Source organism: Telmatherina bonti, assembly GCF_933228915.1.
Source record: "Telmatherina bonti genome assembly, chromosome: 1".
In the NCBI taxonomy this organism is placed as follows: domain Eukaryota; kingdom Metazoa; phylum Chordata; class Actinopteri; order Atheriniformes; family Telmatherinidae; genus Telmatherina; species Telmatherina bonti.
The window spans coordinates 39553318-39578947 of record NC_136619.1 but is presented as its reverse complement, the minus strand read 5'-3'; the positions used below and the strand labels follow the sequence as shown (position 1 = coordinate 39578947).

General features: G+C 42.6%; 1 protein-coding gene across 1 annotated transcript in view; it reads right to left on the bottom strand.

Moving 5' to 3' along the window:
- Positions 1-22648, bottom strand: part of otog (otogelin) — a gene marked incomplete at both ends in the record, with an annotated part of 89411 nt that extends 66763 nt beyond the window's left edge. The window contains 17 exons of the mRNA XM_079264774.1: positions 586-763; positions 3083-3215; positions 6309-6454; positions 8712-8758; positions 9145-9253; positions 9953-10078; positions 10405-10514; positions 13831-13937; positions 14029-14159; positions 14303-14511; positions 14602-14723; positions 15472-15629; positions 15950-16051; positions 17877-18054; positions 20939-20996; positions 22297-22354; positions 22576-22648. Of these exons, the coding sequence (XP_079120900.1) occupies positions 586-763; positions 3083-3215; positions 6309-6454; positions 8712-8758; positions 9145-9253; positions 9953-10078; positions 10405-10514; positions 13831-13937; positions 14029-14159; positions 14303-14511; positions 14602-14723; positions 15472-15629; positions 15950-16051; positions 17877-18054; positions 20939-20996; positions 22297-22354; positions 22576-22648 (2045 nt within the window). The remainder of the gene's footprint in view (positions 1-585; positions 764-3082; positions 3216-6308; positions 6455-8711; positions 8759-9144; positions 9254-9952; positions 10079-10404; positions 10515-13830; positions 13938-14028; positions 14160-14302; positions 14512-14601; positions 14724-15471; positions 15630-15949; positions 16052-17876; positions 18055-20938; positions 20997-22296; positions 22355-22575) is intronic.
- Positions 22649-25630: the final 2982 nt, after the last annotated feature.

Sequence of the window (25630 nt, the reverse complement as noted above, 5' to 3'; positions counted from 1 at the left end):
TGTGATCCCTCGCTGCAGTCTGACACCAGAACAGAGCAGAATACAGCCGTCATTCATCCTCTGTGTTTCTTAGAGATGAGATTAGCAGACTCAGGAGCCACCTGTCTGTCTGAAGTCGTCACTTCTTATCCTGTTTATTTTAAAACTAAACAACACGAGTCCAGCTGTATTTATCGTCACTTTACTGCAGTCTTTTCACGCAGTCTTCCTTCTAGCAGCAAGCGACCACTTCAGTCAGCAGCAGTGATGTATATCCACTTACAGCTGGGAGACAACATCCGGCCTTTATGGACGCCCATTACGACACGGCACAGTGGAGCCCCTATTCCGCTAACAGTAAATTCCTTGTTGAAGTGGTGTGTCCAGTTGGGCACTCATCTGGCCCGCCTAAAAGAGCTGATCACAGAGCGAGGCTTTTGATGCAAAGCCGCCCGAGCCGTGTGCATTACAGCAAGGGAGAGCACTTCCCTGTCACCTCCCTCCCTGCATCTGAAACAGGAGCGCTTTCTTGCTGTGTATCGTCAGGCAGGGGAGCGGTTAACGGAGGGCGCGGGAGGGGTCAAAGGTCGGCCTGCACACACTTACAGGAAGTCGTCTTGAATGTTGCCGTTGAAGGTGCCACACAGCCCCACCGTGTCGTCCTTCCACAGCTCGTCAGCCTGCAGGTAGAGGCGAAACTCCGTCCAGCTGTACTGCAGGCGCAGTCCGAACGCCGTCCTCACCTGGAGGAACATGGACGACAGCTCCTGGATCTGGAACATTTCTGAAGAGAAGCAGGAGGAAGACATTTTATTTTTACATTTCAGTCTGAAAACTTGTGTTGTTTTTTTTTACATCCATGGCGCTTACAGTCTTATTCTTTCCCGTTTATTGCAGGTGCTTTGCTCCAGCTTGTTCCCATTACCACCACCTGTTGATCGTTGTCGTGTCTGCAACTTATTTATTCTCTCACAGGCAGGTCCACCTGACTAGCACCTGGTTAGACCTGCTTTTCACTTCAGAACTGACTTAATTCTAGGTGAGATAGCTTCAAAAAGATGTTCATTTCTCATGCTTCTTCATGCTGACATGAAGCATCACACAGTTGCTGCACATCTGTGATTAGAACCTCCAGTTTCACCACATCCTAAAGCTGTTGGATGTTGATCTGGTGACTGTAGAGGTCGTTGGAGGACAGTGGACTCAGAGCCAAATATACAGACTGCAATCTGTTAGAAAGCTCTATGGGAATGAAAAGGATCTATGAATACTCCTCACTGCGAATGAAAGTGTCAAACCGAAAGGATTTTCATTCGGTTTCACAAGGATAGGATGTTCCTTTTCCCAAACCCATCGTGGTATCATGTGAACATCCGCCACGTCCATGGCGGACTTACCATGAGGCAAAACCTGGGGGGTTGCCTAAGGCCCCCAGTTCTTTAGGGCCTCATAAATCTTGTCACACACTTATAGTTATTTATTACTTAGTGACTTATTAACAACAAAAATTGTTTTTGATTAAAATGCATTCGCTAAACTGCCAGCAGAATGCTTATTATATTATGTGTGTCTTGGGCCCCCCCCCCCCTTCTGGTATATAAGGCCACGTACTAATACCTAATGTGATCTGTGTGTGTGTGATGTGTGTGATGTTCAGTGAGTTGATCTGTAACTTAAAGAATGAGTCGTCACAATAAATGATCAGTTCGTACCATCGAGTGAAGCAATCCTTCTCTGTCATTGTACACTGTCCTCTCAGTCAGCAAAGAGACTTTTACACTGACTGTTTGTTAGCAACGCAAATAATAGTGGAGTAGAAAGTGCAATATTTACTATAGGGCTCCTTGCCTACCTTTGCTGGGGCCCCAAATCTCTTAAATCCGCCACGTTTACATGGAGACTTTTACTCCATTCGGTTTGAAATCATCATCAGATTTCAGATTTCAGAGCAGCTGTTTGCATGGGAACTAATCTGTTCCAATGTGGTGTGTGCATGCGCGAACATTTAAGCAGCGCTGTCCCGTTGGACAGTAAGATTACGCCACAGATGGAGAGGTGTGTAGCCTGATTGTCACAGTTATGCTTTTTTGCAGTACTTTCACGCAGCAGCTTGATGTTCATGTGCTTTTACTGCAAATAACGAAGAAGAAAAGGCGTAAAGACAGAGTTTGAATCAAAAGCAAGTTCCTGCATTTGTCCAGTGACTTTGCTAGTTCGCCGCTATCTTCCCAGGTGAGGAAACGACACTGGTTGCATGTTTACTTGTGGTCAGAGCATGCACTGTAAGAACGCAACCTGGCAACTTTCTGTGCTCTTTGAGGGACTCCTCGGAGAGCCACCGACCTCATGTTGGCAACCACAGATTTAAAGGACTAAAATCTTTAAAAGGACTGAATGTTTTGGGAAGTTTTCAAGCTGTTTTAGTGCCTTATGAAAAAAGGAGGAACAATATGTGTGTTATGTTTTTGTATAAGTTTTGTTGCCGTGAAGGTCTGAGTTTGGGAGTTAAAGCAACATGATGTCTGACATTTTAATTTGATTTATTTAAATTTTTTAATTCCCATCTGGGACAATGTTATAAAATTTTTTAATTCCAAAATGGATATCTGGTTTAATAATAGTTGAAACAACTTAAAAATGCACAAAAATAATAAATAAGTTCAATCTGTCAACAGCACTTTTGATTCTGTTTAATCATATTTTCTTTGTGAATAAATGCCAACACTTTCTTTTGTGACTTTAAAAAGGCTGATTGATTAATTTATATGTTGATACGAGAAGCTTTAACAGAACATGAAGTACAAGTTTATGTTATTCATTGAGGAACCAAATATCAGATCATTCTCACAGTTTCACATGAAACACAAAAGGCTGCTGACTGGACCATGAAAACACTGGCGTGTAATGAGAGTAATACTCAGAGGGGAAGCATTTTGTGCAACAAAGCAATAACCCAGTAAAGTATTGGGATTTTTTTTTGTTTTTGTCTTTTCAATAGAACAGCTGTCATTCAATCTGCTCCTGCCATGATCCCCAGAGTGCTGAAAGAAGCGAGTCCTTGATGGGAACAATGCTGGAAGGTGATAAAAGATGAGGAGGTTACCGTCAGAATAGGGCAGCGAGATGCGGTACTGTCCCGCCATGAAGACCTCTCCGACATGACTCAGTGTGATCTCGGTTCTTGGATCCTCGTCAATAACCAGGTTAACTGATTGGATGCATGCCCCGTCCAAATTCTGCAATTGAGACAAGATTACATTTTTCCCTAACAGCAGCGATTCAGCTACACAATGAGTGCAAAATAAAGGAAACCTGAGAAACAGATCCAGGAGTCTTATCAAAAACTAGCATTGGAGGCAAATGTAATAAATATCTAACTCTTTTTCTTTCTTTTTTTTTTTTATTCTTAATAAAAAAAATTTTTTTAAAAAGTTATTTATTTAGTGAATGTGCAAAGTTTGATCTTTTTTTTATCTAGATTTATATATGCTGATAGGGCTGGGCGACACGACCAAAATCTCATATCCCAATATACAGTTGTGCTCATCTGTATTCATCCCCTTTCATTAAAGAAAAGGCTGAATTTACAACAGTCACTCAAATAACTGGAGACTTAAAAAAGGAAGAAAAACTAAAAATTTGCAAAAATATAATTTAGTAATATAAGACACTTGTTTTTTCATTTAATTGAGTTGAAAAAGGAAAAACAAACAAACAAACAAACAAATTGGTTCTGGACAAATTAGAGACTTTTCTGTTGAACAGTGGGACAAAATACCTGTCAACAGGTGCAGAAGTCTGACTGAGAGGAACATAAAACACCTGACTGGAGCGGAAACATTAAAAGATTGTTCAACTAAATATTATTTTATGAGTGATGTAATATGTAATAAATTATCTTATTTGTTTGCTTTTAAAAAAAAAATATTTCTATTGAACCAGAATTAGAAAATAATGTAATGATCTTCATAAAATTTTATGTATTATTACTTTAGTCGATTTCAGCTTATTTTACAGGCAGCTGTTTTTTTTCCTTCTTTAATGAAAAGGTATGAATAAATATGAGCACGACTGTAGAAATCTACAAATAATGTTCACCTACACAATTCTGGTGGTGCTGAGTTAAGTTTAAACACATTTAAACCTACAAAAACAACATGGGAAATTTATTAGCATATAGTTGCTGATAGCAACTTGTCGTCCACAAGAGGACTAACAAACAAGTTCTTGTTGCTCTTTTTAACTTAACACAGTTTCACAAAGAGTTATAAGGCTCTTTTCTCTTGTGTCTTGCTGATTTTATCAGTCTATGTTTGGTTACAGAGCTGACAGCGGCGCTCTTTGCTGAAGCTAAAACCAATGCTAACCCATGCGGTAGCTTACAGCTAGCACTAGTGCTCCTTTAGCATTCGTGCTAGCCAGAACCCATGGGGTGGCTTACAGCTAGCACTAATGCTGAACTAGGTTCTATCTGGGTACTCCGGCTTTCAAATATTAATTGGTCACTCTAAATTGTGCCTAAATTGTCCCTATGAATGAGTGTGAGCGTGAATGGTTATTTGTCTGTGTTGGCCCTGTGATGGACTGCAACCTGTCCATGGTGTTTCCTTCCTCTCACCTGCAAATTGCTGGGAGCGGCTTCTTCCTCATCATACTGAATTGGGCTTAGTGGTTTAGAAAATGGATGGACTTGTTGTATTTAATGGCCTGCCCTGATACTTGACCTTTGTGCCCTCAGAAAGTTGACAACACCAAAGGCCAAGTGACCTTGCTCCTAAAATGATGAATTTCCAGGCCTGGGTCCAGTTGCATCATGCAGCTCAAGCTTGTTTTGGGTCTGGACCAAAGAGTTGATGTCTGTCTGGAACAGACAGTATTCCTGGACATGAACTGGTTAAGTTGTCCCAGGTTACAGGTTTGGTTTGGGATGAAAAATTAGCTCTGATGACCTAAAACCACTTTGCCAAAAAGAAGCTAATGATGCTGCTGTTAATAAAACACTGGCTGTAACCTGGTGGTTTTGTTTTGTGTACATAAAGCTAGAAACCACATTAGAGACAAATCAGTGATGCTATTTTCATACCAATAAGGCAAATTTGATGCATTTAATTGCATTTATCATCCTGTTTATGAGGTACAGTGTCAGAAATTGAGGAATATAGTAAGAATTCTGCTAAATACAGAGATGTAGAGATTTGGAGCATTAAAAGCTAGTTGTATTATCTGTCCATCAACTGCACAGGGATGCATGAGAGCTGGAGCCTTCCTCAGCTTCTGTTCGCCAAGAGGCAGATTTATACATATGGATAAGGAGAATCAGACCTGTTTAAAGAACAGAGTGTGTGAAGCACAACATAATTGTAGTTTCATCATCAAAGCTGATGCATCTCTGATCCTCCAGCAGAGCTAACCCACAACAATGGCGGCTTAATTAGCTCATCTTTTTTGTGTGAAAAGGGAATGTGCAGATTAATAATCAGCGCAGCAGAAAAACGAGCATGAGCAGCAGAATTCCCGCAAACCCAGCCAACATGAAAGGCATCCTCCTCCTCAGCCGTTATCAGACGGAAAACAACATCACATTTTCTCCTAATTTCTCATTTTTCAGCTCTAAACGTAAAACTTAGCGGTAAATCGCTTTCACTCCTCGGCTGCTCCGATGGTTTCAAAGTATGGAAGTCATCGCATCGCTGATAGCAAATAATCTGCCTCTATGAATCGTCTCTTTCATACGTGGCTGAGCTCCATAGCCGAAAGGTTTTAGCACCCACCTCCACCCTCCCCGCCTGCTCCTTCTCTTCCCATCATTCACCTCCTATTTTCCTACATAACCTTCTCTCTGTCCAGACCCCCCTCACTGCCCCTTCCAGTGCCTCTCTTCATCTCCCCCTCTTCACTACAAAGCCATCCACAGCTCTGTCAGTCAGGCCAGATAAGGTAATCCTGTTCAGTTGGCTGTTAGAGGTCTCGGGCCTCTGCTCTGATGAGTGGGACATCTTATATCTCACCTCCTCCCACCCATTTGCTGGGAAACTGGAGGCTTGGGGAGAGGGGAAAGGAGAAGAAGAAGCCTACAGTCTTTTGTCACTTTTCTCTTTTTTTTTTTGGTCATTATCTACCCGAGCAGTTGCAGCGGAGCTCTCGAGCAAAAATGACCTCAACTCAACAGGGATTATTCAGCACTTAAGTTTTGATATGATCTACATGACAGACAAATTGCATTAACTTGTAATGTGAGCCAGCAGGTTCGCTGCAGAGCCTCAAGCTGAAAAACTATGGAGTTTTCAGGATGAAGCTGAAACAGAATAAAGTAAAAGAAAGGAACTCACAGCTCCACAGGGGGCGTTCTGGATGGTGACGGTAAACCGGCCTGAGCTGCGACTTTTGGCCAGGACGTACTGACATGTTGCAGGGAAGGTGTAGATCCGCCCGTCAAAGGACTGAAAATACATGTCACCCGTCACTGAGCACTCGCCTGTGGAGAAAGCAGAACGCTGTCACTCGCCTGAAGAAAGACGCAACTCAAAACGATTCATCGGTTTTAAAACCTGTCGACATGGCGGCATCGTGAACCCTTTTTCACTCTTTTTACGCCATAAATGAGAGATATAGGCGCACAGCTGCATTAGTAATGATACTGGGAATCGGGGTCTGTCTGTGAGGTGTGGGATTAGTAGTTGGGTTGGTAGGTGGGGGTACTAATGTGTGCATTACTATTGTGTGTCTGAGATGATGACTGGACGTTTGTTTTGTTTTTAATTTGGCTGAGTTATATGCTCATATATCTTTGATTTGGTTGTATAGGTGATATATAGTTGCTGTTGCTATTGTTGTGGAAGGCTTTTTGTGTTGCTTTTTTGCATGAAAAGTGCTACATAAATAACATTTTTACTTTAAATTTTGATATTTTCCTCCTGCCTGGAAAGCATCTTCCTACACTGACACCTACAAAAGTACAAACTTATCCTTTTTGTCTCCTTATTTACTTATAGAAACACTGTGCAGGGTTGAGTAGCACCAAGCAGCTGACTGAATATCATCATCATCATCATCATCAGCCTTCTCACTACAGGAAGAACCAATGCTTGCTAATAAAAACATGTAAACAGGTGGATCTGGCTTGTGATTGGATGGTTTGATCTCTGTTGTGTTTGCACATCACACCGTGGCCCTATCAGGTAGGTTTCTTCTTGGCATGTGGCTTTAGACAACAGAAAGTCCGTTGAAACATGACATTGTTGAAGCTTTGCTCTTCCTGCTTAATCACAGGAGAAGGGACGGTCCTTTCGACCAATCAAAACATCGTTTAGAGTTGGATCAGTAAGATTGACACTCTAATGAAAGGGTGGGCAGCGCTGGTCCTGCAGGTGCTAGGAGTTTCCCTGCTGCAACGCAGCAAGCTCTGCTCGAGTCTGCTAATTAAGTCCAATGTGTGTCAGGCGTGTTGCAGCAGGGAAACTTCTAACCCCTGCAGGACTGTGGCCCTCGAGGACCAGTGCAGCCCACTCCTGTTCGAATGGAAGGGCCTTAAAAAAGAAAAAAAAAGTAAATAAAGTACATTTGTTTACTTAGAACGTCTGGTTTATTTGTATGAGTGTGCAACCAAACTCTGATGTGCACCAGAGATTATTTTCCACCTCCCAATTGAGGATTTTGATCCCGATCTCCGCAGAGTGTCTTGTGTTTCTGGCAGGAGCTCTCCCCTCCATGGTCTGACCTCACCGGACAAGACCCCAACCTTACATGTAACTGATGACGGATTTCAGCTATTCATACGCTGGAATTTGGTCAGATATGAGCAATCCTCGATTCACACGCGAATCCAACTGTAAGATCATTCCTGCAGCCAGATGGGCTCTCATTTCTACGTTTGTTTGATAAATAAAGGCAAAGGACTCGTTAACTGGAGTCAGGTGTGTTGGAGCAGGGAAACCGTGTAAACCTGCAGGGTTTTGGCCTCTCGAGGACCGGAGCCGGACAGCTCTGCCTTTGAGCTAAATTGATCTGGCCTCGCAGGTGACGATGATTCAAACGACTCATGAGTTAACCGATAAATCGTTGCAATAAAACTTAGACTTTATATGTCTAAGTTTTAACTATGAAGTGTTTTACAGCCTTTCCTTGTTCTAGAATCCCTCTTTTTACCTCATTCCAATCTCTTTTCTCACCTTTACCAGAAATAATCCTGTTTTTTTTCATCTTGCGTTACAAAGCTTTTATCTTCTTTTCAGCCATTTTACACCTTTTTGTTCAAACATTTTCACATTTGTTGCTTTCTAAACTGAAAACCATCCATCACAACCTTCGTCTTTAGGTCACATCAGCAAACTTTTCACTCCCAGTCTCTGTCTCCTGGTTCCAGTTATGCTTCTTCTTTTCCTACTTTCCTTTCCCTGTTTTATAACTCCTCTTTGTTTCTTCCCAACTGAATGACACAGACTGAAAAATAAATTTGGATGGTAGCTGGTGAGCACACTGACATGCATGAGTTAGCTTTTTTAACAATAGGTTAAATTATTTCCCAGATTTAAATCCAGTAAAACCAGTAAATGGTTTAAAGCTGAATCTATGTGGATTAGTTGGTGATGTGTACCTGCGCAGCATTTACAAACCTTTCTCTTCCTGAATACCAAGCATAGTTCTTCCTCTCTAGGTGCCAACATAAGGAATTATTTGTCTTCCAGTGCAGTTGGAGTAAAAAGCGTAACTACCTACAGAGGAAAGGCACAAACCTGGGCAGCTGTAGTCGGTGCAGTTCCACACTCCACCCACGCATGTGCTGAAAACAGAAAGCAGAGACGTCCACAGGTGGCTCTGGGAACATGAAAGGCTGAGCTAATAGCAGATCACTGACAGAAGCTGGACACGCTGAGCCCAGGTGGTCAGATCAGAGCAGATTAAAAGGGCTGCAGGGGGTCTGCAGGAACATCTTGTTTTGTTTTGTTGTTTTTCTATAAATGATGAACTGTCATGCAACAAGGTGTCCCATGTGTCCGTCTATGTGGAAAAAGTTGGTCTTTATTGTAAAAAACGGTGTGTGAGTTCATGTGCAAAGTTAAACCCAAACAGTCTTAATATTTAATCCTTATTTAAAGTAGAATATTTGATCAGTGAGAGCTGTTTTTATAATATGATGACACACATAGGAGGGGAGGTTAAACTCACCAGTTGTTGCATTCCTCCTGCAGCATCTGTCCGGAGGGATAAAACATGCCGTGGTATTCACAGGGACAGTCAGACGACGTCACACACCCTCCGTTCTCATAAATCAGACCTGGAGAAAGATGCAAACACACATGCTGCTTTTTTTTTTTTTTTAGTTTTTTAAAGATTTAGTACCTTTCCACTCATATTATTCCTGATACCATGTGGATTGACTTGCATCTTGTTCTCACCTTAAACTTTCAGGTTTCAAGTCAGCCTACCGTACCAGTCAAACATTTAGAAAACATTTCCCTTCAAATTTACAGGGAAAAATGCGTCCAAACTTTTGACTGGTGGCGTGTGTTTGGTCAGAATTAGATCGACAAGTCCCTGTAGAGGATGTTAGATAATCTAGAGTTTGAACCACCGTGAAACAGAAAACATTAAGATCCAGAGTTTTCATTTAACCCACAAACAAAAGTTACCTGAAGATTTTGAATCATTAAAAAATGATGGAGGCATTTCCTCCCCTTTTCTGACACTACATTTGTGCAAACGCAAAAACACTTAAACTGAAAAAGAGAAATTATATTGTTTTTTTTCTTGATTTTTTACAGAAATAAAAATAATATGTATTCAGTGCTACCAAACAGATACAAAAAAAAGAAGAAGAGGAGCAACAAAACATCACAAGAAAGACTAACTGTAAAACAAGTCACAGATATTTTAATTACCACGCATCACCTGGATAATAAGGTTAAAGTAATAAACCAAAAGAAAAGATTTTCATAAAAGATGTATTTTCTGTGAATCTTTTTACGAAACTGACCATCAGGACAGTAGCATCCATCCAGGCAGGCCAGCTTGCTGTCGATGCATGTTCGCTCCAGGTTGCAGGATGCTGGGCAGCAGCTGATGCATTCCCTGTACGTCAAGCCCAGAGGACACTGCTTCTCTGGTCGTAACAATAAAACACAACAAAGACCAAAACATTCATCAAACACATCAACTTTTGATAAAGAAGACAGGTTTTTTTTAAAGATAAACCTGCTGCAAATTAATTACAGAAAAATCGAAAGTGTCTGTTTTATGCTATAAAGTCTGAAATCTGACAGCAGGAAGTAGTACTTTTATAAATAGCAGAACCAGGTGATGTGATATTAATGTCCTGGCCAAACACACTGAGATATTTATCACAAGAGCAAAACTTCACCAACAAAATAAATCATGATGATAAGATATCATTGTGCATCGTCAGATTTTTCTGGTGGAGAAGCATACCACACTGAGGAATGTGCTGCCTCCAGCCGTGCAGCGGGTGGTCAGCATGGGCGCAGGCTCGAGCGTACTCGCTGAGCACCTGGCATACCACATCGCCACTGGGACCCGACCTTCAGAAGAGTAAAAACAGAGAAAGACTTTCTGAGCGAAGCCAGGAGAGGAGGGGTCACACAACCAGGTACACTGCAAGGCGCTGACTTGTAGAACAACCTAACAGAACGGCTCGCGTCTCGTCTCCAACGAGGTTGTAAACAAAAGCTACAGCTGGAAGAAGTTAGCTGCAATGTCGATGATGTCTGTTTGTGGATTTGTGTCAAATTATGTCACACAATATCTGAAGAAAGGTAATAATAATAATACATTTTATATCTAGGTGCCTTTCAGTACCTAAGGTCACCTTACAAAAAGAAAACAAATACAGATCACATCAGAATTAAAAACATTAAAAACAAAAACAAGCAAGGAAAATAGTTAAAAGGGGTCAGAGAGAGTAGACCAGTTTAAACAGATGAGTTTTAAGTTGGGATTTGAATAATGGGAGAAAGTCGATGTTCCCAAGCTCAGCTGGAAGTAAGTTCCAGAGCCAGGGAGCAGAGCGACTAAAGGCTCTGTTCCCCATGGTGGTGAGATGGGCAGAGGGAACTGTGAAATGAATGGAGGATGAGGAGCTGAGGGTACGGGAGGGAGTAACGATGTGGAGCAGGTCAGACAGGTGAGGTGGGGCGAAGTTATGGACGCATTTGAAGGTGAGGAGCAGGATGTTGAAGTTGATTCTGTGTTTTATTGGGAGTCAGCGGAGCTGTTGAAGGACCGGGGTAATATGATCAGAAGAAGAGGTGCGGGTTATGATCGGAGCTGCAGTTTGTTAAGTGATTTACTGGGTAAACCAAAGAGAAGTGAGTTGAAGAAATCAATACGTGAAGTGACAAGACTGTGAACAAGGATGGCAGCAGCGTGTGAAGTGGGAGTTAGAGAGGGAGGAGGGTGGAAGAGAGGAGTTAGATTTAGAAGAGATGTAGAGCTGGATGTCGTCTGCATAGGAACGAAAGTTAATACTATATTTACAAAATATGTGGCCAAAGGGGAGAAGATAAGTGATGGACCGAAGGGGTCCCAGGACTGAGCCCTGGGGAACACCAGCAGGGACAGGGAATGACTTAGAAGTGTGAGCCTTAAGTTGAATGAACTGTGTGCGGTTGGAGAGATATGAATAGAACCAAGTGAGAGGTTTATGGGAGACCCTGAGGAATGACAGTCTATTTAGCAGGGTGCTTTGGGATATGGTATCAAAAGCTGTACTAAGACACTGACACAGGTGTCAAACTCCAGTCCTCGAGGGCCGGTATCCTGCAGGCTTTTGTTGTCTCCATCCTCCAACACACCTGACCAACATTCATCAATAGGTTGATGAGAAGCTGCTGGATCCATTTGATTTGAATCAGCTGTGTTGGTAGAGAGAAACGACAAAAACCTGCCGGATACCGGCCCTCGAGGACTGGAGTTTGACACCCCTGATCTAAGATGATGAGGATTGTGAAGAGACCGGAGTCAGCTGCCATCAGAAGGTCGTTGGCAGTGGTCCCCCAAGAAGTGGGTATACTCTTATTAATTTTTTGATCTTTTTTATGAAAAAACAGAGAAAAGGTAGCCCAGAAAACGCTGTTTCTGAAAAAGTGACATGTAAGACTATTTAGTTTACCCCAAAAATCTATCAGTATATTTGTTTTTTGTCCCATAATTTCTACTCTTCTGTCTCAGGGAGGAAGAGTTGTGAAATGACTGGAACCAATACTGGCACAAGGACTAATGAGAGACAGGCTCATAGACATATTTGCATATATTTTATTTTGTCTGTGTTTAGACTGAATGCAGCTGTTGGCAAACTGCACCAGTGTAGCATAGGTTACCTTAGCTGAGCTTGTGGGCGATATAGGTACATGTGTATGGATGTTAGTAACTGTAATAACATCATCACAGGGTGTTTAGAAGTGGGTATACTCAATCCTGACTGAAAATTAAGTGCGTATACTCCGTATACCTGCGTATACCCTGGAATGCACCACTGGTTGTTGGTGATTTTTAGAAGAGCTGATTCTGTGCTGTGAAGGGGACAGAAGCCAGACTAGAAATGTTCATACAGGTTATTATCAGTGAGGTGTTTGTGGAGCTGAGAAACAACAACCTTTTCGAGAAATTTGGAGATGAAAGGAAGATTGGAAATAGGACGAAAGTTATTGAGGTCGGATGGATCGGCGCCAGGTTTTTTGAGGATTAACCGTAATTTAACTAACTTAGATTAATCTAATCATGTAGATGTTGGTTTCTGTTATGTTTAAACCCAATGCTAAATGTTTAGCAACCAGCATTACTTATGATTGTTTATCTGATATAGATATTAAGCCTCAAGTGGTCCACAACTACTGTACTCAACCTTAAAGCACTTGTAAATTTAAAGTAGTATTGTCCTACTCTTATAGCTAACAACTGTGTGCTAGTTGGTGTTAGCATCTAACCTCGGAATAAACAGTTGTTTGTCTTTGACAGATTCAGCTCTGAGTTAGATCTTACACATCATTTCATCCATATTTAGCATTTGTTCCATTTGTGTTTTGGGTTTTTGGAAGGTGAAACATCACTCCAACCCAAGCGTATGCGCCACTTTAGCAGAAAGAGAAAGCTGTCTTAGTTACCAGTGCTAACGTATGATTGGTCAGTAGCTAGTCCTAGTCAGGACTGGACATTTCTTCCTGTTTTTTATGGGCCAAGTTTAAATTGTTAAAATTTTAGAGGATGTGTTTTTTAATGGAACAGTCCAATAATGCAGCAACTGATAAAAAACTGAGTAAACTTGAATATGAGATGCTAAAAATAAGCTCTCTGGGTTTTGGATGTGTGGCTTGATATAAACTTGCTGTAGTGAAAGCTAACAACCAGTTCCACAGAATAGTGAATAAACAGCATTTTTAAGTTTCCCTCCAGCCTCCAGGATAAGATACTGGCACAAAGCCCAGAGATGGTGCAGCACTTTCATGTTTTCTGACTCAGGTTTCCAGCTGAGTCACTGGAAAAAACACTGAAGGAAGGTAAGTAAAGCACTCTTTCTTTTCCATAAGTTCAATCAGGCTCAGGCGTTGTCGTGAATTAAACTCTTACACTCTTGTAAAGAGATTGCAGATAAGCTTTGGCTACAAGCCTGCATACATACCATTTGCTTTGTATAATTTCCCAGATTTTCTCACAATGTTTCAGTTTCAACCTTGACTCAGGATCTCTTACAGTTCTACCTTGAATTATCACTCAAGCCAAGAAGGTTGCTTACTTTGGACACATGCGGTTCACAACAAACAGCATCAGCTTGTGTGACTTTGTTCTGAAAGCAAAACAAAGCATTCCAGTCAGAGTGGGATCTTAATCAGCTGTTCTTACATGCAGAGGTCGTTGGAGCAGCTGGCCATGTAGGACAGCGGGCTCACAAAGTCGTGGCAGCTCTGAAACGGCGGATCAAGCAGCATTGCACACACCTCCTCCACTTTCTGCAGCCACAAAACAAACAAACATAATTTCTTTGTTAATTTCGTTTCAGTTTTGTGTTTGTGATACTGTTTCTGTTTTTAATCCTCTGACCTGGAGTATGTGAGCTTCAACGCCAGCACAAGGAGAAGTGAAACCAGAAGGTACCATGGGACATCTGTCCTGGTGTGGATCCGACTCCACCCAGCTGTTCCCAAACATTTCCACATCGTGAGTCAGCACACCTGAGACACAAAGAAAGGATCAATCTGACAGCCAGAAGCTGATTTAGAAATGTGTTTTCATTTTTGTTTGGATGTTTTATTCACTGCAACAGTAAAACAGAGTTAAACTGTCCAGTTCTGCCCCGTTTCTAAACCAATCTCACCGTAGCTCGTCTTTAGGTCATCCTGGACATCGGCATTAAAGTTGCCGCACAAGCCGCAGGTTCTGCCCACAAACTGCGGGTTGAGTTTGATGTAGACGGAGCCGCTGTGTCCGTCCCAGGCCAACGTAAAACCCTGCTGCTGCGTCACCAGCAAGTACTGGGAGATCTGCTCTAGCTGCAGGTCATGGATGTGGTGAGGCAGCTGCAAACTAAACATAGACAGTAAATCTACCGTCCTCATATCTCTGAAGATTCTGTAAAGAAAACATACAGTGAGCAAGCGGGGTTACACGGCTGACCTTTGGCCCTTAAAGGTAACACTGCTGGCATGCAGCCGGACCTCGCCCTCCCAGGGTAGAAACAGGCTGACGGATCGCTGGCAGGTGTAGGGAGCAGAGCTGCAGCTGGGATCATTGTGGACCTGTAACAACATAAATACCAACATGTGTCTGTTTATTGAGTAAATGCATGCAGTTGCTGCAGTGCTGCCATGTTTTAAAAGCAACATTCTGTGTGTTTTAACACAGAACAGTTAGTTTTAACTGGGAAAACACTTCCTGCTCTTCTCTTCCACTGCTTTAAAGGTGCATCGCATATCAAGGATTTCATAATCTGGCAAAGACTTTTTACATGTAAAAATACCAAATGTTTTAATATCACCAGCCTTTCTCGAGATGCCTGAAATCAAGGACCCTGGAATTCTCTTTTAAAGGCTGAAACTTGATCCTGAACGTAGCTCACTGCAGGTTAGCGGATCATTCCAGCTAACATGTTCTGGTTGCCAGACCTGCAGCACGGTGGGATTATATTTATAAAATGTGAATAAAATGTTCCTTATTATCATGCAATCAATAAGAACAATAAATTTGGATCTTTTCTTGTTCCTTCTTTAGTTTTCCTATAAAAAGATACAGTATCTGCTGCGTCTTCAGGAGAACAAAGTCCCAGTCTGTTGCAGGTACTTTCAAGGCATTGTGGGTAATTGCAGTATTTAATTGTAATTAGCTTTAATGACCAGAGAGCTTTCATGAAGTAAATTGTCTCCCCAGGCTGAGACTCAACCCTGAAGAATCAACTGAGTCCAAAGAATCCTGGTTGAAAAAAACGCAGCAAACCAATCATGTCTGGGAATCTCAAAGTCAGGAGGATTTATTTTTGTCTGGACTAACCTGGACCATGATGCTGGCCTGGGTGGTTTCCTCGCAGTCCTTAAGCAGCGTGTACGTGCATCGGCCAGGGAAGTAGTAATAAAGGCCATCAAAGGTCTCAAAGTTGTACTGACCCCACGTCCTACATGCCATCTCCCTCTCAAAGCCAGGATTTGGAACTAAACATATAAAAATGACATTATAATGAGATGATTTCACACCAGCAACAAGGTGAAAATCTGCCATGAAGTCCCACAACAAGTAAACCTCACAACTTAACTTTCATTAAGTTTCATATTTGGTATTTATGACTTTTTAGTTTTGTGATTATTAAGGGTTTTAAGCCATTACATGGAGTTTCCTCCTCAGGGTATATATATATATATATATATATATATATATATATATATATATATATTTTGACCAATTTTGTGTAATGGTCCCTAAATATTTCAAATATATTCAACAAAACTTTATGTCGCATGTTTTCAGGTTTTACCTGTCTGACATCTGTGTCCAGTGGCCTGATACAAGCTGCAGTCACATGACTCCGACTGAATGCACTGACCTCCATTCAGGCAGGGAAACTCACATGGGTCCCCTGAGAGAAAAAAAACAAAAAAAAGTTCAAATAAAAAACAATTACAGTGCTGCTAATTCGACCAGAAAACTTCAAAATTTAGAAATTACTTAAAATCATATTGATAATTCATAAAGGAAGGGGGATGTTAACATGCTGGTGTCCCCAGTAATTATGACCACTGTGAGGAGGTCAGGTGACAACTTTAAAGGTCAGCAGCCATCTGTCATCTCAAATGCCACCTGTAAGAACTCATAAGAGTCTGTGAAGCTTCTGTTAACACTGTGGTCACTGAACGCACCACCAACCAGCAATGACAGCCCCCTCATCTTGCACTAATACCATCTGCTGAATGAGCTTCAGAATCTTCTGACCAGTCAGCCACATCCCACACAAGCACCAGTACAATAGAAGAAGATTTTGACGAGCAGTGGAGCCTGATGAATCAAGCTAAAGCTACTTTCCTTCTGTACATACCATGACTCTAACTGCTCTGTGTCAGATTAAATTCGTAATCACACACTTTATTATCAAAGTCCTTGAAATTATATCAACTTTGACAGAATTTTCTTAAATTACAAAGTAATTCCATCATATTTATGTGCTACACATAGAGCTATCTTAATGAAGTTATGCTAATCTGCTAGCCTAGCATAAAACAGAAAGTAAAAGAAAATAATTAGCCTTCACTTTCTGTCTGTAATTTATAAAATGGTTCATAATAACTTTGACAACACCATATCTTTTCCCTTTTTATATCTCATTTCTACTGTTCATCTTTTTTTTTTTAATGCATCTTAAATCCTCCGTAAAGCATTTTGTTCATCTGTAAAACTGTTATAAAAGGTTTGGGAATCACTGTAAAAGGATACCATTCTAAACGCATCCAATTGTTTTATGAAACACTAAATTAAAGCATTTTTCTCCTATCAGGATGATAATGCCATCATTATCATCAGTTATGTTGAGTTTGAATATTATCATTGACTGTATCAGCCCTCTTGTGAAGAAATGATGAGTTCTGGCAAAGAAAGAGATGACCAAACGCTGATGTGGAAGCTTCAACAGAGCAGCTTACTACCCAACGTGCACATTTCCACTTCTTATATAGGCTACTTGTACTGTTTTAAGGAAAATAAACTGAACAACCCTCCCTGACGTGTCAACATTTAGCAGTCCCATTAATAGTGTGATAGCTGGTGAAGTAGGGCAGACAACCAGTAGCAATGCATAGCTTCTGCAGTTCTCCACCACTTACATTTAACTATCTGTATGAAAACATTAAGTCAGCTACGACCTAATTGTGTGGTTTTCATACATGTGCACAAAGCGTGTGAAATCATAACTGGAAATGTTAACCCATTCAGTGGAGCAGCATTAAACCTTTTCAAAATAAGAGCCCTCTAAAACACAGTTTAATGAAGACCAAAAAATGTAATCTATAAAGAACAATGTTGAAACCATGATTGCTTCTTGTCTACTTGTTTAGCTTATTAATATCAAGTTGCTCTTCGTCATCATCACATACATTTTTTTTATTTTTATTTGTCAAAATGTTTGTTTTCTCAGAATTTTTTGTGTAAATTAAAAGTGAGTCTCAAAGGTGGATGGAAATGCATTTAAGTGGGATACAAATGAATTTACTTTGCTTCATCACAAGGAAAGAAAACTAACATCATCATCCAGTAGTTTTTAGCAGCAGACTGATGATTCTATTTGATAGAAACTTTACATCCATGATTTTCTGAGGAGGAGCTGAAATATGTAGAAATCCTGTTATTTTTGCTTTGGGACAACAAGCTGGAATGTGTAATGCATTTAGTTTTCTAAAACTCCACAAACCCACCTGAAATCCTGCGTTTAGACGACCTCAGGGCTTCCTTTTCCTGTCTGACATCCAGAGAAACATCACGAAGCCCGTCTGATGAAAAGGCTCCACTGTCTAGGTTTCCTGGTGACGCTGAGCCAGAAGCCAGCTGGTTTGACGGTAATGAGCTGTTCTGCGACTGGTCAGCAGGTCCTGACTTTGATAACGATTGGTCAGTGGTTATCAAGCTGTGAGATATGTGGTGTGAAGCTTGTGAACTAGCCATCAGCTGATCTGCTGGTGTTGTTGTGAGGGAAGACGGATTTGATGCTGGTGTTTGAGTGGATGGGACTTGGACTGATTTTGGATCAGTCCCAGGTGAAGTCTCAGGTAGGATCTCAGCTGGCGCTGTGCTGCTTGGTGACTGACTGTCAGGCAACAAGGTTCTCTGTGATTGGCCAGATTTGGTTGTCCTGGTTGGGGATTGGCTCATTGGCAATTTCTTTGCCGGGGATTTTCTGCCTGGTGTTTGCTTTGCTGTTGTGGAACTGCCTAAACTTTTTCTGGCTGATGTGCTCGCTTGTGATTGGCTCACTGACTGAGTCGTGGTTGGCGACTGACTCGGGACGTCCAACTTTTTTGCGGATTGGACTGATGCTGTTCTGGCTGGTTGTGTGTCTGATTTAGTGGTAGTTGGTTCTGAGAGTGATGCTGATTGTCTTGGATCTGCAACCTCAGGAGGTGTTCTTCCAGGTGATTGGTGGGATATGATCTTAGAGGTTGGAGACTTGATAGATGGGGTGGAAGTTGTCATGGATTGGCTAGTTTGTATAATTCTGTCTGACGTCTGACTGGCTGACATGCTAGTAATTGGTGTTTGGCCAGCTGGTATTGTTTGCATTCTGGCGCCTGTGTCATGGCTGGTTGATACCTCAGTGGTTGACAATTGGTCAGATGCTTCTGTTGTTGTTGGCTTTCCTGTTTGTGTTTTGATGCCTGGCGACTGTTTGGCTGATGCTGAGGTGGTTGGTGATTGGATGGATGGTATTATGTTGCCTGCTGATTGGTCAGCAGCATTTGTCCCGTCTACTGGTTGGCTTTTTGCTGTCATGATGCCTGATGGCTGACTGGCTGACATGCTGGTGATTGGTGTTTGGCCAACTTGTGTAATTTGCATTCTGGCGCCTGTTTTATGGCCGGTTGATACCTCAGTGGTTGACGATTGGTCAGATGCTTCTGTTGTTGTTGGCTTTCCTGTTTGTGTTGGTGATTGGATGGATGGTATTATGTTGTCTGCTGATTGGTCAGCCGCTTTTGTCCCATCTGCTGGTTGGCTTTTTGCTGTCATGATGCCTGATGCCTGGCCGGCTGATCCATCCTTGGTTAGTGATTGGCTGGATGGTTCTACGGTTGTTGATAAATTGCTTGATTGTGCTGTGCTGGCTGATGATTGGCTGGTAGATGCTGTGGTTATCTGTGGTTGGCTGGTTTGTGAGCGACTGGGTTGCAAAGTCTCGGCTGATGTTTGACCAGACGTGTGACTTGGTGGCTGAACGGTTTGTGTTGTGGCACCTTGTGATGATGTGGCGTTCTGTGATTGGATGGCTGATGCTGGCTTGGTGTGTGACCATGCCAGGCTGCCCGATGCTTTGCTCTGTGTATTGCCATGTAGTTTTTGGCTTGCGGCCATTGTTCTTGGTGGTATTTGGCTAGAAGGTGGTGTGACTGCAGAGGACACGTCAGAGTTGAGGGTCCATGAGATGTTTTCGGTCCTGGAGGACGCCAGCTTGGATGCAGTGGTCTGGCTGACTAGAGGATAACTGGAGGCAGATGTGTTGCTTTGTAGTCCAGCAGCTGCTGTCTGGAGGTCCTTCGGAAAAGGAAAATTAAATCAGCAGCTACAACCACTCAATCCTACAGCTTTTAACAGACGGGTAACGTTTCAAAGTCTCCAACAGCCAAATATAATAAAACTGATTATTCTCATTCTGGACCTCAGAGAACCTCGTCTTTGTAACGCAGTCTGATTCATTTAATTAATTCTGCGACTTTAATATAAAATCAAACATATGTGGAAAACGACCTCAGCTCTCCGGTGACGGATTAATAAAAACTTGATTAAAATGTAAGAGTTTTACTAAAATTCCTCTCTGAGTCAGGCCGTTTGTTCCAAGTCCTGACTTCAGATGGTGGAACAGAAGCAGATCGGGGTGGAAATGGTCCACAATGACTTATAACAGCCTCAGTTTCTGCCAATTTATAATGAATTTATCTCTGACGTTGAGCAGAAAATACAAAGTACCAGCAGTTTAACAGAGCCTTCGTAAAGCATCCATGTTCCAACACGCTGAGCCTCCCTGGACACCTGAGCTCTGACACAAAGGCTTTCCTCTCAACCATCAGGAACAAAGCAGATGGCAAAGAGTAAGTGCACAGAGGTATAAAGAGTGTGTGACCACGAATTATTAATCAATGCAATTATAAAACCCTTTTGTGCACAAAAGACCTGACATGTGATAGACCTACCACATGTGCAACTAATCGTTTTGTTTGTTTATGAGCTCCTATAGTTTAGAGCGGATTCTCACGCCTCCCCGCGACAGAGTGAGGCCAGACAAAAGGGCGACCGCATTCAGGCAGATAGCGGTTCGGATAGAGGAAGAGCGAGACAACAGAGCAGCTACTGAATATTCCTGCTGGGACTTAGTTACATGTCTGCTTCTGAGGAACAAATGTCACTGAGGAATAACTTTAGTTCCACACAATGAAACAGTGTATGAAAACCCTCGTCTCACAGGAATTTTGTTCATTTTTATGCTGTTTAATGGCTTTAAAAAAAACACTTGATGTGTGTTTCCTATTCATTCAAAGATATTTGGACAATTAGGGATTTAATTTTACAGCAAAAGAAATCATTAAAGTTTCACATTTAAACTACAATAAACTTATTTAGATTTTAAATATGAAGATTTCTATTTAAGTAGAAGCACTGGAACGCTGATTAGACGCTGCTCGGTTGACAGGAGCCGTGTTGATTTTTCGGCGATCTCTGGCTGCGTGGAGCAGCTCCATCAGCATCAATGATCAATGCAGCTGCCTACCTGCCCTCCCTGGGAAGCGGTGTCCCATTTCTGCTGCTTTATCCCGCTGCTCTCGCTGCTGGGACAGAGAGAACAAGGAGAGGTTTGTTCCTGCTGCTGCTCTCCCCCTGACACCACAAACCCACTACCAACCAGGAGCCACCCAAACCATCAAACAAAACAATTAACTAGCAGCCCTCTTTTTTAAAACCAAATCATCAATCAGAGCATCAGCATACAGTGATGAATGCAACCTGCAGGTTTGTAGCTTTCCATCTTACTTATATTTATTTTCCTGGATAAAAACAAATAAAAAATGAATATTTAGAAACATTTAAGTGAAAAATAAACAAATTAATACTGTGCAAAAGTTTTGAGCCACTCCTCGTTTGGTCATATTTCACCTCCAACCAGCCCGACTTTATTTTTATGATCTTTCAAACAGCAACAATTCTCCAGTTTCTACTATCTTCTCAGATTTTCTACTTTTTCACTCATTTTCGGTCCAGTCTTTGTACCTCTCCATCTTCAGGAACAAGTGGAGTTTTTTTCTGTGTGTGTTTGTCACATAACACTGACCTATGAACCATTCATGCATAAACACACCTGAATTCCAGATATGAACCATTACTGCATCTAACATCAGAACCAACTCATCAGAAGCTTTAGGGAGCGGTCCGTCGCAAACACACTTCGTTTATTCGCAGCTGAGAGAAAACAGCAAAGATAACAGTCTGACAGGCAACTGGTATTTTCCCAGCACCTATAAACTAAAAACTGGGCATATTTCAGCAGTGTCCTCTAAGGAAAGACAAGAAAACGTGTCTGGTCTAAAAATCTACTGGATCTGAACGTGATGTCCTTCAGAAAGAAGAAGGACTTCCAGAAAGGACCCGGGAGACGCTGCTGGACCGCTCCAGGAGACAGTCTTAAGGAAGGAAAACGAAGCTGAGGGATGCCACATAAGGCAGGATGAGAATCAGTGGAGCAGGTCTGATGGAGGGATGAATCCTCTCCAGAACCTGGACCACAACGGCAGTGCTGGATCATCTGAGCGGAGAGCCAAACAAAAAGGCAGAAACATCCACAGAAAAGCTTCTAAAAGTCCTCCAAGACACCTGGAGAACTTTCCCAGAAGGCTAATTAAAGGAGTTAAAATGAAGTTTGTCTAGGAGGGTCCGAGCTGCTGCATGTGTGGAGGAATGAAGCTACTCAGACTAAACATGAACCTCCATGTTTCTGTCTTCATGTCTCACTCTGCATCTCTGCCAGATATGTAAACAAAGGAGAGGTGGCTCAAGACTCTTTGCTTTAAATTCCCCACGAGGAAGAACTCACATCAGGAGCCATCTATATGGAATAACAAAACCAAAACTCACTTATTAAATTCATCCCAGTTGGAAACGTTTACTCTCTCAACACTCCAGGAAAGATGCGCTGGAAACAAGGAAAACAGCGCAATGATGCAAACATGCGCAAAAGTCCATGCGACTGATGGTTAAAGGAAATAACAAAAACAATAATAATAATAATAATATAATAAAAGTTAAAGTTGTAAACTAAAAACGCAGCTGTGGCTTGCAGCACATGTGGGATTTCTTATTCCAGGACCCAGGGAATGAAACCCCGCGGCTGCAGACCACCTGGAGCGGACTCACCTTGATAAATGAGGATAAAATAGAAAGTGAAGAGAAACAGCCTTTTCCAGCCACGTCTTAAATAAGGATCCATTCGTGATCCGCAGTCAGTCTGGTGTGGACAGCATCACCTGATGAAAAGCCTCCTGCTGGACTCCCGCTGCTCCCTGCGCTGCTCCATCCGCCTCATCCGCGAGCGGCCCGCCGCGCGCCTCAAAAACCGCTGCACCTGCTCATTTGCATAAAATATGCGCGGGTGGGTGAAGGTGGGGTGTGGGGGGGAGCCTGGATGAGCTAGCTGCAGACTGCAGCCACCACCAGGAAACAGGAAAGCATAAAAACATCTGTTTCTGTGACCATCAGGGTCATTTTATTACAACACTGGAGAATTTTGTTAAAGTTTGTGTTTAAACTCGAACAGGAGACAAAAACAGCGCCCCCTTGTGATGATGAGGGCTTAAAACAGCAGGAGGAGGCAGGAGGTGAAAACAAGCTTGGTATGAACAGCCTCCAACATCTCGACTTGGATGTTCTGATGGTCCAGGAGTTTCACTTAACAATCTGTTCAACTGCTTGTTAACACAAATAACTAATCAGCCAATCACATGGCAGAAAATCCATCAATCTAGACATAGACATGGTGAGCAAGCCTGGCTGAGATCAAGCATCAGAATGGTGGAAAATGGGATTTAGGTGACTGGACGTACATTTTATTTCATTTAGGTTTGGAGACCAGTAAGTCCCAGTGGGAAACTCCCCCCAAGGTGGTGGAGAATGAGAGGACTAAGATCCTCTGGGACTTCCAGATCCAGACAGATAAAATGGTGGTGGTCAACCAACCGGACATAGTGATCATGGATAAGCAGCAGAGGAAAGCCGGAGTGATCGATGGATCCATCCCCGATGATGGAAATATCAGGAAAAAGGAGAAACTGGAGAAGTACCAAGGCCTCAAGGAAGAACTGGAGAAGGTCTGGAGGGTGAAAGCAACAGTAGTACCCATAGTGATGGGAGCACTGGGGGCCGTGTCCCCCACACTGGAGAAGTGGCTCCAACAGATACCTGGTGACACATCAGACATCTCTGTCCAGAAGAGATCAGTCCTAGGAACAGCTGAGATACTGCGTAAGAACCTCAAGCTCCCAGGACTCTGGTAGAGAATATATATGTATATCTTCATCTTCATCTTCCTGCCGCCACTTATCCGGGGTCGGGTCGCGGGGGCAGCAGCCTAAGCAGGGAAGCCCAGACTTCCCTCTCCCCAGCCACATTTGCCAACTCTGCGGGGGGGGGGGGGTCCCAAGGCGTTCCCAGGCCAGTCGAGAGATATAATCCCTCCAGCGTGTCCTGGGTCTTCCCCGGGGTCTCCTCCCAGAGGGACGTGCCTGGAACACCTCACCAGGGAGGTCCAGGAGGCATCCTGACCAGATGCCCGAGCCACCTCAACTGGTTCCTCTCGATGCGGAGGAGCAGCGGCTCTACTCTGATCTCCTCCCAGATGACCGAGCTCCTCACCCTATCTCTAAGGGTGAGCCCGGCCACCCTGCGGAGGAAACTCATTTCAGCCGCCTGTATACGAGATCTGGTTCTTTCGGTCACGACCCACAGCTCATGACCATAAGTGAGGGTAGGAACGTAGATCGACTGGTAAATGGAGAGCTTCGCCTTGATGAAACTACTCAGAACCTACCTTACACCTTCCTGTATTCTGAATCAACAATATGAAGCTTTACTTTTGAATAATGTGGTGCTGATGTACCCGGAGTTTATTTCCATAACGTTTTACTGAAGAAATAATCCTCTGTGTACAACTTAATGTCATCACCGGTCCTGTCTTACACTACAAGTATGATGCCCGACATGACACGACACTCTGCAACAGATACAAGAAGGCGGCGAAGCATCAAGAACTACTGGAGGAGAAGACGAGACGCATAACGAAGAAGAAAACTCAAACTCCATTGATTTGTTGGAACCGGTGCTCCTCTGACTTCTGTTACCTGTCGGTCGACCCGCTGATTTAAAACTGAAGTGCTCTAAACTGCATCTGTTCAGAAAATAAGAAACTTAATTCAAAAAGCATGAAAAACAGGATTAAAAGCAAAAATGGGTTTTAGGAAAATCCCAGCTGAAGGTTAAAATTCCCACCTTACAAAGCAAACCTTGCATGTCAGTGCAACTGCACAACATATGTAAATTATTATTAAGATGCATTTTCTATACAAAACATTTTAAAGTGAAGCCTTCTCTTCTGGGTGCTGTTCGGACCCCGACGCCCCCCCGAACCCAAACACATGACCTCTAATAGCCGAGAGGAAACACAAGCTGCAGGAGCGAAGCTTGTGATATTGTTGATGTGACCTCGGTGTCACCCGCTGCACAGACCTGCATTTGCATGTGAAAGTCTGGTTTTAACCAGAGGAAATGTTTCCTGCGTCTGTCTGTCTGTCCGTCTGCTGTCTGGCTAAAAGGCCTTTGACTGACCGAAGCCTTCTGGGACCCCGGTGGGCTTTGTGCGGCCCAGCCAGGAGGGCTCTGCTTTCATAAATGGAAACAGGACCTGAGGAGGAGACGGAGGAGGGGAGGGGGGAAAAATCTGAGGGCGGCTTCAGAAACAAACACACAAAAAGAAAAACTTTGATTTAGAAGTGATGGGACTCTTCATCTCATTCTGTTTACAGACAGGTAAAAACTGGAGCATACAACGTCCCACACGTGCACTGCAGCCGAGGTACGGCCGCAGCAGACTGATCATCAGAGTCCTCCAACGGGACTGTTTCTGTGTGAAACGAGTCTGGAGTTATTCTGTTTCCACAACACGTCGTCCATCTTCCAGCCGAAAAATAAAATCTTCTCAGGAAGTTTAAAACGAGGAACTTTACGATGTTTTTTTTTTTTTTACAAAGGAAAGAAACTGTTCTGGATAAAATAGTGATTACGCAACAGGTGAATTATGACTGTTTTACTTCATGGCTCATTAACAAAATTAAAAAAAAACGTATTTTCTGATTGTCTGCTAACACACAGTAGTTCTCAGGTCGGTATTACAGACTGAGCAGACTGGCCGCTCTATGAC